The sequence below is a fragment of the Mirounga angustirostris genome, unplaced genomic scaffold (assembly GCF_029215605.1).
Source record: "Mirounga angustirostris isolate CCGP_5_RB_7025 unplaced genomic scaffold, mMirAng1.0.hap1 SCAF_14, whole genome shotgun sequence".
Classification (NCBI taxonomy): domain Eukaryota; kingdom Metazoa; phylum Chordata; class Mammalia; order Carnivora; family Phocidae; genus Mirounga; species Mirounga angustirostris.
Genome location: NW_026991722.1, coordinates 83,815,222 through 83,826,809, shown reverse-complemented (window position 1 = coordinate 83,826,809; position 11,588 = coordinate 83,815,222). Strand labels below are relative to the sequence as shown.

General features: G+C 57.8%; 1 protein-coding gene across 1 annotated transcript; it reads right to left on the bottom strand.

Moving 5' to 3' along the window:
* Positions 1-295: 295 nt before the first annotated feature.
* Positions 296-11,428, bottom strand: MMAB (metabolism of cobalamin associated B). Its single transcript, XM_045887479.3, has 9 exons — positions 11,250-11,428; positions 10,017-10,078; positions 8,682-8,775; positions 6,678-6,735; positions 4,534-4,606; positions 4,216-4,313; positions 3,785-3,849; positions 2,063-2,122; positions 296-641 (listed from the first exon to the last, which is right to left on the bottom strand). Exons 1-9 carry the CDS (start codon positions 11,363-11,365, stop codon positions 542-544), a joined length of 726 nt encoding a protein of 241 aa, XP_045743435.1. The 5' UTR covers positions 11,366-11,428; the 3' UTR covers positions 296-541.
* Positions 11,429-11,588: the final 160 nt, after the last annotated feature.

Genomic DNA, 11,588 nt, shown 5'->3' with positions numbered 1-11,588 from the left:
ATGCTGTGCTCTCCCCAGGGTCTCCGCCCCTCGCCCCTCAGCCCCCTGCCCCCCACCGCGGGAGGAAGGCTCCCCGCCGGGAGTGGGGGGTCTCTGGGCTGCACTCCTGCCATGCACACCTCGTGTGTCTGCAGCTGTCCTTCCCCTTTATAAACGTGACACTTACAGCCCGTGGCATGGCTCAACCACAGTTCCACCTCCAGGGGCCTCTGGTACAGCTCCAAATCCTTACGCCCCCCGAGCCCGCAGTGGAAGGGCTCTCTCAACACACGCACGCATGCGTGCACACAGCTCGAGCTTTTCCCACTTTTATTGTTCTTCTACGTGGCTCTTCCTTGCACAGCAATCACTTTACCTTGTTTTCTGCAATACCGAGTTCATTCGTTCCCACTTCCTCCACGACCCCGGAGAGCCTAGGGGAGCGGGCAGGAGTCTCGCCCAGCGCCCCTGGCTGAGATCTTCAGCAATCAGGACAGGAAGGACAAACTCTTCACCTCCGAGGGGTCTGCCAATCTCCCCCTTTGCATTATTTCCACGTGCCTCAGGCTCGCTCCGACGGGTCATTTTTCTTGTATATTTTTTCCTGATTCCCCTCCTTCATGGCCGTGTATCTGGCTAACGTGAAGAGATAGTCGCTGAGTCTGGAGGGGCAGACAGAAGTCAACGGGATGATTTGAAATAAGAGATCAATGCTAACCGGGTCCTTCCCATATTAGCCTTCAAGGAGGAAATATAAATCACATGCCCTAGGAGCACTGGGCGGGACAGTGGGTGCTCAGCCAACTTGGGCTTGATGGATGGCCCTCCAGGACATTTTCTGTGACTCCGGCGCCAGGGCTCGGGCAGTTCCTGCTGCATGAGGCCGCTATCTGCACCTGGCCTCACAGGGCTGATGGCTTTGGGCCCCTCCTGGGCTGCTTTCTGCACCTTCCAGTGGCCGGGATTGAGACACCCAAAACTGAAACACCCAGCCTGCCCTTAGGGTGGCTGCAGTGAGTTCAGGAAGCCGCCTACCTCTCAACTGTCCCCCACTTTTCCTTGTTTTCATGCTGAGCACTGACCACCACCCTCCTCCACCTCTCCCAGCCCCAATCCTACTCTCTGAGGCCAGCCCCATGCCAGGTCCTGCTGGAACCTTCCCTGACCCACGCCCCCACTGGGATCGAGCCTCCCTCCTCCTAATGCCTGGCTGTCTCTCTGGGGACAGGGGTTGGGGGCAGCGGAAGACATTCTGCTCTGGGCGTCCCCCATTCCTGGGGGGTGATGACATCCTTGTATCTCATCTGCTCAGTGCCACCTTCCTTGCTAAGGGAACGAACTGGCCCGGCCCACACAACACTACGGGACTATAATGTTCCCCAAAGGTCACTGCTATGAGAATGAATGGAACCTTCCTCACTCCCTTTGGGCCCACCCACCTCCCAGGAAGAATGGAACTGGTCAGGTCACATCCCAGTGGGAAGAGTGACCACAGCGAGTGGCCAGACCCAGGCTGTGAAGTCACTTTCTAGACACCCAGGACAGCTCCCAGGGGCCCCTGGGTTCTCAGCCTGCCCCCGGGCCCTGACCTTGCCCACACTGGGACTGCATGAGCCAAGGCTGCAACAGAATCCAGTGGAGCCTCCCCGGGGCCAGCCCAGCTCACTGGGTCCTGCTCGGGGGCCCTGGGCTCCAATGGTCCTGAGCTGGCTTGGCCCGGCTATCTCTTCTCAGTTCACATGGCCCCGGGGCCTTGCAGGGACAGGCTGAAAGATCCCTGCCTGAGCTCCCTGGTCCCTCAAACCTGAAACGGGTCCCTTGGTACACACTGTCCCTTTGTTTTTATGTTTTGTGCCACCAGTTTTTATAACAGCCTCTCCCAGTGAGACCTTCACCTCCCCAGGGACAGGGACGGTCCCTGCCTTGTTCTCAGCAGCGTCCCTGCACTGGCTCAGCACCGGGCACGCCACAGACCCTCCATGGGTGTGAAAGGAGTGAAGGAGTGTGCGGGGCCCCTGGCCTTATTGTTATAATCGGCCTAGTTTTTCAGAGGCCTGGGACTCCCCGAATTCCATCTGAGTACCTGTTCAAGAACTTGGCCACGTTAGCGTCCGTCTCACCCATCTGGACAAGAGGCACCACGCTGGAAGGAGAGGAAACCACATCACGTACATTCCGGGGGCCCCAGGGCTGTGTCCCACACCAGCACCTCCAGAGTCCGAAGCAGCTCCTTGCCAGTCTGGCTGCAGACGTTCCAGACAGTGGACTGCTGTCTGCCCTCGCTGGGCCCCTCCTGCGTGTCCCCTCTGCCGCAGAATACTTGCTGGGAGGTGCTCCCCCTCAAACCGAGGCTCTGGGTTTGTGGCCCCTGCCCAAGGGGCTTTTTCATCCCACAGGCACGTCTCCACCTCCCTGTCCGGTACTGAGGACCCGTCCTCCGCTCAACTAAGCCCCATCGTTGGGCCTTTGGGTTTCTCCAATGTTTGCTATTATGAGCATTGCCGAGGTGGATGGTTTTGTACGAGTGACCAATTTGTTGAGGCTACAGTTCTGTTACCCAGGATCTCTCTGGCAAACCACTTGATGAGCTTTTGAAAGCTTTATGATGTGGGGCTGTGGACAGAGCTCAGGGTTGGACTCTGCTCGGGACCAGCTGGCTGCCCGCCCTGGCCAGGATGTCACCTCTCAGAGCTCCCATTTCCTGGCTCCCTATATTGGAGGCTGCCACCTCCTCTCTGCCAAGGTTATCATGAGGCATCAATGGAAGAAGGAATAGGAAGTGCCCAGCGCAGCCCTGCCAACTGTATCCAAGTGGTGCTTTACTTCCACTTCTCTGTAAAGCCGCTGGCAGCTGGTCTCTGAGTGCAGATGGAGGCTTTGCAGTGAGCTCTTTTAAAGTTTCTCTGAAAAGGCTATCGGAGCTTTTGGGGGCCCCTCCCCTCCCTGACTCCATGTCGGACGTGTCGGCACAGCGGCTGGCTGGTCTGTGTAGGGCCTCCCCCCTGGGCCCCCCACAGCCATGGGGGCTCCTCTGGGCCCTTCTCTACCCAGCAGCCAGCAGGGTCCCTTCGTGCCACCCCATCCATGGCTTCCCGTGGCTCTCAGGACAGAGGGAGACCCCTCTGCGCCTACAAGGCTCTGCCCGGCCTCTGGCCTCATCGTGCCCCACACCCTCTCACTCTGGATCCAGACACTCGGCCTCCTCAGTGTCCGTCCCGTGCAGGGCCACCTCTGCCCCTGCTGTCCCCTCACCCTGCACACTGTCCCACCCCGCCCCCCAAGCCTTCAACTCCTGGCTCCCACAGCGTGACCCTCCCTGTGCCCACAGCACGTGCCCCACAGCCCCTGCCCACGGTGTGGGGTCCTCCCCTCACCTCGGCCCAGCTCCGACCGCCCCGCTTACATCGACCCCCAGGAACGCGGAGCCAGGGCATAGGGGAGGAGAGAGCATCACCGAATAGCCTTTTGACTTCAATGCCTCATGAGTAGTGGAATTATCAATAACCAGCTAAACCCACCAGGGCCTCCTCCTGGCCTCCTACCCTGTTCACCCATAAGCTTCTGTTTCTCTAGAAGCTCTGCTCTTGATGTGGTGACCTCATCTGTCATTCGTGGGCTCCCAGGTCACTGTCTCCCCTCGGCAACGCAGGGCTCTGAGGACAGAGACCTGGTCTGGCTGGTGGCCGCCTAGTAGTGAAGGTGGCAGGTGGAGGTCTGTCGATGGCGGGCCAGCCGTATGGAGCCGAACCCCCGGGCATACCTGCTGCTCTGACCGGCCCCCCACCCTCTCCCTCGGCCCCCTTACCGTCTCTCTGCTCGGCGGCACACAGCCCGACAGACGTGCAGCGCGGAGCTGCCCTTGCCTCCGGACTGGAAGGAGAGAGTGGGTGTTGGCTGGAGCGGGGGGAGCAGGGGGAGCGGGCGGCGTCGGGGAGGGGGGCAGGCATGCCCACGGCAGACAGATGGGCCAACAGGTACATAGGGCCCCGCACCCCAATGGGCAGTGTTCTGCTTCCAGGGGCCCTGCAGGGGCGTACCTGCTGGGCAACCCCCTCCAAAGGCAAAGTGGGCAGGGCTGGGGCAGAGACTGGTGAGGATCTGGAGGGGACTTGGGAAGCTGGGGGACAGCTTCTGTCACTGACAAAAATTAAAAGAGGGGACTTAGTCAATGCTTGTATGTTTCTGTGACTACGCCTGGCCGGCAGCACCCCCCAGGTGAGACCCCTCAGTACCCACCGGCAGAATAAAGGCCGTGAGCGGGGGTAACTGGCTGGAATACTTGTCGATCCACTGCTCCAGCTCCAGGATGGGCCCTGCCTCGAATGCGGCATGTCCTGAGGGGTGGGGAAGCAGGACACGACCGTGAGACCCACGGCCCGCCAGACCAAGGAAACCACCCCTGTGTCCCTTCTGCCCAGGGGCTCTACAAACCCCTCCCATGGACTCAGGAGGTCCTTCCTTCTCGGGGTCTAGGAGCCAGGCTGCCAGGGGAACCCAGGTGACACCCAGGACGGAGCCCCACCCCCTTGGGCCCTCCAAGCACAGAGAGATTACTTAAGTGAGCCTCCCTGGCCGAGGAACGCGGTGTCGCCAGGGCAGAGCCGACATCCTGCAGCGAGCACTGGATCTGGGGAAGCGACAGAAGGCGAGAATGAAGATCCACTCGTGGCCCGCCAAGCGGAGATGACAGGACTCCTTGAGCAGAGGGGCTACCGGATGCCAGCAAGGCGCGCAGGGTCTGGCCTGACGGGGACTATCCGATCCTTCGGCTAGCCGGCCCTCCGAGGCTAATGCATTAACAAAGTCGGGTGAACCTTCCGCACATCTGCCTTGGACGCCAGCTCTGCTGAGAGGGGCCCTGGGTCCCTCGGGGATATCTGGGTCAGCCCGACGAGGAGCGACAAGCGCCCAGTGATGGCCCAGTGATGGTCTTCTCACCCGGTCTTCATCTCCCTGGGGCCTGGGCCCCATGACGTTTTTCCTTTTCTCTAAACTGACAGCTTTGGTTTTCTGACCTAGAACAGCTCGGCCAAGACCCCAAACGTGACAGTGCTTTCTAAACCATGAAGGACAAGTATCTGTGAGAACGGGGTCAGCCCTGCGTGACAAACACCCCACCGGGCCCGGGCCAGTGACGCCCGCAAACACAGCCTCGGACACTGCGCGTAGCCAGAGGGGGACCGTGGGGCAGGTGGGGGTCTGCGGCCTCGGTGAAGAGGGTCACTGTGACAGCACGCCAGGAGCAGGACACAGGGGAGCCCACCCAGCAGCGGCCCGGAACCCTCCGTGGGCTGCCACTTGGGTGAGTTCCTCGAGCGCCTGGTGTCTCTGGGGCTTCCGGTGGGAGGCGGAGCAATAGCACCCCGGGGCTGGCCCCCTGCAGCGTCTGCCCCCAGGACTGGAGGGAGCCGGCACCGGCCTGGGAATCGGACCCCAGCTCCGCTGATTCCCAGCCAGGGAGCCTTGGGCAAGCAGCCCTTTCAGGGTCTCGGTTTGGCCCCATGCCACGTGGACGCGGACCTCCAGGCACGGGCTTCTGTGAGGACAGCAGGGCCCGGGCGGCCTGGCGCTCTCCCAGACGCCCGGCGAGCAGGGCCCTGGTGGGGCTCCCGGGTGAGAAAGTCACGGTCCGCACCCTCGGGGGGCCCAGGCCAGTGGGGAGAGACAGAAGGATCAGACCATCTGACACTCTTTGCGGTGCCCGCGGGAAGCCAGGGGGCCAGCCCAGGCCCCGGAGCAGGTGACGTCGAAGCTGTGACCCACAGGACAGGAGCCTCAAGCACAGGTCGGCTCATCACATCACTGGCGCCCCTCCCCAGCCTTTTCCCTCCGCAAACTCCGCTCAGAGATGAGCACAAGATCTAGAAATGACCAGTCCTCCACCGTGGGTATGAACAGTCCTCCACGGTGAGGCTGCAAGCCATCCTCCAGTGCACAGAAGGTGCCTCGTTCACAGAATGTTCTGGCAGTTGAAGCCTCCCATCCTTCTGCAGCCCCCTCACTGCCCTCTGTCTGCTCCCAGGAGCCTAAGTGGGCTCCGGCCTGGCCTGGAGGACTGAAGCGGGCAGGGCTGACCCTGCAGGGAGCAGCTTCCAGTCTCAGGTCACCCTGTAGACTGTAACCTTGTCCTGTGCATTCTAGGGGGCATGCCTGTCTCCACTGTTGAAGTCCCGTCTGTGGGTCAGAGCCTCCAGGCTTCCTACGGAGCAGAACACGAATACTAATGACCACAAAGTCCGCTGGCTGAGGGCTTACCGAAGTGGGCCTTCCCGGCTTTCTCCACCCCGGGGCTGCTGACGTTCGGGCCCGAGGCATTCTCTCGTGTGGGGCTGTCCTGTGCACGGTAGGACGTTGGCCTTTGCCACCCAGATGCCGGTAGCGCCCCACCTCCATGTGTAACAACCAAAAATAATACCAGACATTGCCGAGTGTCCCCTGGGAGGGGCCGGAATCGCCCTGGGTCAAGTCCATTGCACTTTACACTCCCCCCATCCCCCCGGGTGCTGTCTCACCCCTTGCCTGGGAGGGAGGATGATGTGTGTCCCCATTTGGCAGGTGGAGAAACTGAGGCTCCCGGAGAGAGAGTGACTAGCCCCAGGTGGCACAGAGAGGAAGAGATGGTCAGATGGCAAATGCAGTGACAACCACCCGGCCACACGGACAAATATCCCAGCGTGGGGCCCAACACTGCTACTCACTTTCCGAAGCTCTTCAGCAAATGGGTGGCCTTTTTCTGCAATGAATTCCAAAGCAAACCTATGAGGAAAAAGAAAAGAATCTGCCTCTAACATGATGTGCCTGGGCCCTGCCCTTACATGAGGCAGCAGGTCCGCTGGGTGCAGGTCCTTTAGCTAATGCAGCTCTAACACACGCGGTCTTATTTTTCTTGGGGACGAGAAGAATGTCAGACCCTTTCATTTGGTTATCGGGTGTGTGTTGCTCAAAATGCCTTTTCTTATACTCATTACTGATCCAGTCGACGCTTCTTTTTTCAATGCCTGGTCTGGCCCGGTCCAGGCAGTTCAGCGTGAGTGCTAGGGACACAGGCTGTGTTCAGCAGGACAGGGAGGTGGGAATCGGGTATCACGTGACTGAATTTGACGTTGCAAACTGAGGTTAGTGCTCTGGAGGAAAGGGCCGGGGTCCCGAGAACCTTGGCCTTGGCTGGGGTTCAGGGAGGGCTTCCTGGAGGAAGTGGTGCTGGAGGTGGGTCTTTGAAGGCTGAGTAGGAGTTCCCTGGGAAGGCAGGTGGGACAAGGAAAGCCAAGCACCCCAGGTGCAGGTCAGGACCCTGGCTCCTGCCTCCCTCCAAACTCTGCTCCCTCTCTCTGCACCAGGCAGGGTCCTGGCAGGGAAGAGTCAGTGGCGCATTCACAGGGTTCCTAGAGGAAAGTCTGGTGAGGGGACGATGAACAGAGTGTGGGAAGAGTTCTGGAAACTGACAATGGATGGCAAAGATTAGCAAAAGCAGGGGCCTGAACAGGGGGGGCGGTCAAGGGAGGGTCAAAGGCACTACCACCCCAGGAGAGCTGGAACCTTGGGGGGGCCACTGCCCGGAGCCATGCAGCCGGCTGGGCGAGAGTCACTGGGGAGCAGGGGCAGAAATGCTCCCACACCTGTCTCCACCAAGTTCCGTCTCCTGCTGGTGCCTCCCATCGGCTGGACCCACCCAGAAGCCAGAGGACAAGGGGACTGGGGTGGGGAGGGTGAAAGCGTCACCACGTGATGTAGGCTACCTCCTGGGCAGACCAGAGAAGACAAGGGTGGAGAACGGCCTCAAAAGGGCCAATGAAGAACCACCAGTGCACCTTCGTAGTTCATCTTGCAGTCAGAACTAAACAGACAAACGTGTCATTTGTCATCTAGTGTGGGACAACTCTGCAGGCCGGACACCATCTGCCCTGAGCACAGCAGTATCCCCCTGCCTGGCACAAAGTACGTGCTCAGGAATATCGGCACCGAGGACGTCCCCATGACGCAGGCCAGGTGTCAGCCCCTCCTCGGAGCTTGCTCCATCAGGCCCCCACCGCCTGTAGATGCCCCTCTAGTGTCTGTCTGCTCCCCGGCCCCCTCGGACTGCGGGCTCCACAGAGCATGTGGGCTGGGGCACCCTGCTGAGCCGCGCCTGGCACATGGAGGTGCTTGGTCATGATCTGACAAAGAATCCACAACTGAGATGCCCCCCGTCTCCTGCCCACACGGACTGGGGGCTCACGGCTTACTGATTTGCTCATCCTAAACAGCCGATGCCCACCTCACCTTCCTTCCCCTCTGCCCATTTCATCCTGTGCCTCACCTCCCACCTTCACACACAGACCAAAGCGTCTGCCTTCTCTACTCTGCTGGCAGACCCTCTGACCCTCTGCACCTGCCATTATCTGGCCCGAGTATCTCACCTAGACAGGCCTGTCACTGAGAAGCGTACTCGCCTGGAGGGTGGGGGAGTCAGGGATGGAGGGGCCGGCAGCTTCACATGCATGGGACGGATGCCAGGCAGGGGCAGGCAGGGCAGGAACGGAAAGGAGCCTGCAGCCCGGGAGCCTTGTGGAACTGACCCCAAGCCCCTGCACTGCCAGGCCAAGGCGGGTTCCTCGAGCGTTGGCAGCCCGGGGGACCAGCCAGCACTCTCGAGAGCTACACGTAAACTACACTGACTGATGCCAATTCAAACTCAACCTCAAGGCTAATCCCGTCTGCCTTACCCAATGGCTGAACTTAATTCATCCGTAGTTCCCACGGCTTCAAACACTTGGTCATCTTTAGGTCTCCTTTCTCCAGTGAAGGTGCTAGAAAACCCTGTGAAAAAATGTTTAGCCACTCAAGTTAAGATTTTTTTTTTTTTATTTTCCTGATATGCTCTTTTTAAAAAACTTTCCACCTGAAGTAGAACATATACACAGAAAAATGCTCAAATCATAAGTGTACAAGCTGGGGGCGCCTGGGAGGCTCAGTCGGTTAAGCGTCTGACTTCAGCTCAGGTCATGATCCCAGGGTCCTGGGATCGAGCCCCGCGTCAGGCTCCCCGCTCAGCGTGGAGTCTGCTTGAAATTCTCTCTCTCCCTCTGCCCCTCCCCCCACTCGGGCTCTTTCTCTCTCTCAAATAAATAAAATGTTAAAAAAAAATTAAGTGTACATGTTGATGAATTGCCACCACCTCAATATACCTGTGATCACCCAGATCAATAACTAGAATCTGATCTGCATCCCTGAAGCCCCCATGTACCCCCTTTCAGTTGCTACTCCTAAGGGTAACCACGACCCTCACTTCTTTCCTGATATGCTTTTATTTTAAGCCTCAAAATCACGGACTCACCATCCTGCTAAAGAAATAAGACATGGAGGTACATACTATATATACATTATAATTATATTTCATGTAAAATCGAAGTTCTCTGTATCTCTGCCTAGGTCACAATTTGCCACCGTTCTCCCCTAACCACAGAGAAAGAGCGAATCTGCTCCCCACAGCCGGGAGCTGGCCTGGCGCTCACAGGTGGGCTGTGGTGTTCTCCTGCTGGAACTCGAACGAATTCACAGAACACCATCTGACGGCCCCATTCGGACTGTGACACATCAAGACCAAAACAAGAGCCTCCATAATCACGTCTGAGCCCAGAACACTGTCCAAACTGTAACAATGACCAAACACCCCCATTTTCTGGCCAAGGCGAGGGACTGCTGCTCAGTCGTTAAAGCGTCTGCCTTCAGCTCAGGTCATGATCCCAGGGTCCTGGGATAGAGCCCCGCATCGGGCTCCCTGCTCAGCAGGAAGCCTGCTTCTCCCTCTCCCACTCCCCCTGCTTGTGTTCCCTTTCTCGCTGTGTCTCTGTCAAATAAATAAACAAAATCTTTAAAAAAAAATATATATATATTTGAAAAACACACACACATATATATATGTCTTAGACCTCTTTCATTTCACATATTTGATATTTATTGAGATTTACATAATTTTTAATGACTGAACAATTTGGCAGAACTTTAAGATGGAGTTGACTATCTTTTTTTTTTTTTTGCATGTTTCACCCGCCCCCTACCTTTATCTCCTGTTTTGGTGTATATCTTGGGGATCTTGGGTGTCTTCAAGGAAGACTGTGGCCTGATGAGAAATAGACATCAAGACGTGGTGAGTGGGGATGGCTTCCCCAGTGTGACACCTCCCTCAGTGGTCACAGCTTGCTGCTTGTAGCCTGAGGGACAGCACCAGCATCTGCCGGCATCTCTGCTGACATCATTCCCCTCCTTTTCTTCCTAATGCAGCCCTTTGGGGGCAAGTTCTATGTCTTGCCCACATCCATATCTGCAGAGTAGCTCATGCTCAATAAATATTCACGGAGTTTACTGATCACTTTCCATAGTCTCTGCACTGTGCTAACTGGATTGCTGGCATTCTCCTGGAATCACCCCTGGAATCTTCCCACAGCCCCAAAGAGAGGAACTACCTATGACCTTCATTTTACTGTTGAGAAAACTGGAGCTCACAGGATGACACCTGCCTTCCCAGGTCACCCAGGAAGGAAGACATACGGCTGGGATTCATGCCCAAGACTACCTTACTCCCCCCCCCAAACTCTTACTTCCACCCTTACTTCTACCCACCCAAACTCTTATCCTCTATTCCGCCAAGTCCAGGCTTCTCGGAGAGAAAGCAATCTGGGCCACTTCCATTCTATGAAGCTTCAGGTATACTCAGGAATGATGAACTGCTAAAACAGAGTCGAATTCTGGCATTTTCAAATTGCAACATAACACCTTTAATACAGGCTTCGACACTAAAACATGGCATTAGGAAGTTATTCAAAACGTTCAATTACTGGATCTATGAAATTTATCGATCCATTATTAATTCATGGTACTCTGCAGGTTCTGAGGTCCAGGAATGGGGTGCAAGTTTAAAGGTCTATGATGACAGCCATCTTCAGATCGTTGGTGTATCTCTGTGTCTTAAGGTATGAACTGCCTGGGAGATACGTCAAAATCTGAACTGAGGCCCCCACCTGACCGTGAGGCCCCGCAAGATGGCCCTCCCGGCCCCCGTGGGACATGTCCTGCCCTGACCGCTGACAGCTGGGCTTCCTTCGGACTTGGGCAAAGAAATGTTGGTCTCTGGCTTCCACGGTGCCCACGGTGCCCACGTGACCACTTAGGACCAAGAGAGGACGTCACCCGGCGGTTGCTACGGTGACCTCACAGCGCTGTGACGTCATCATAGCGACGACCCCACAATTTTGCGGCAGGTATCCGAGTTACCCTCCCAGCCAGGCACTCACCCGTCCCCGTCTTTCACGCCCTGCGGGCGGTGGCTCTGGAAACGGGGACACAGTAGCCTACCGGCGCCGACACCGCCGCGCAGGCCAAGGCGGCCTCCCAGGCCCCACACAGCCATGCGCCAGGCAGCTCGTCGGGGGCTGACCCCGCCAGGCTCCCGTCCAGGTCCCGGAGTGACTCCACCTACCCGCGGCCGCACCACCGTTCAGCCCCATTTTCCATTGGTCCGTGGCTCTCGGCCCAGGGCGGGACACTCCCAGGGGCTTGCTTCCCATTGGTTTACTGAAGGGGCGGGGAAACCCGTGACAGCTTTGTTGCAACACCTATTGGTCAATGTTCAA

What these genes read in the sequence shown, in the direction of transcription:
- MMAB (XM_045887479.3), bottom strand. Translation starts at nt 11,365, where the DNA reads ATGGCTGTGTGGGGCCTGGGAGGCCGCCTTGGCCTGCGCGGCGGTGTC. An exon ending in GAATTAAGTTCAGCCATTGG is followed by an intron (nt 6,736 to 8,681) that starts GTAAGGCAGACG and finishes TTTTCCTCATAG; the next exon opens with GTTTGCTTTGGAATTCATTG. An exon ending in GGCCAGGGAGGCTCACTTAA is followed by an intron (nt 4,314 to 4,533) that starts GTAATCTCTCTG and finishes CCCACCCCTCAG; the next exon opens with GACATGCCGCATTCGAGGCA.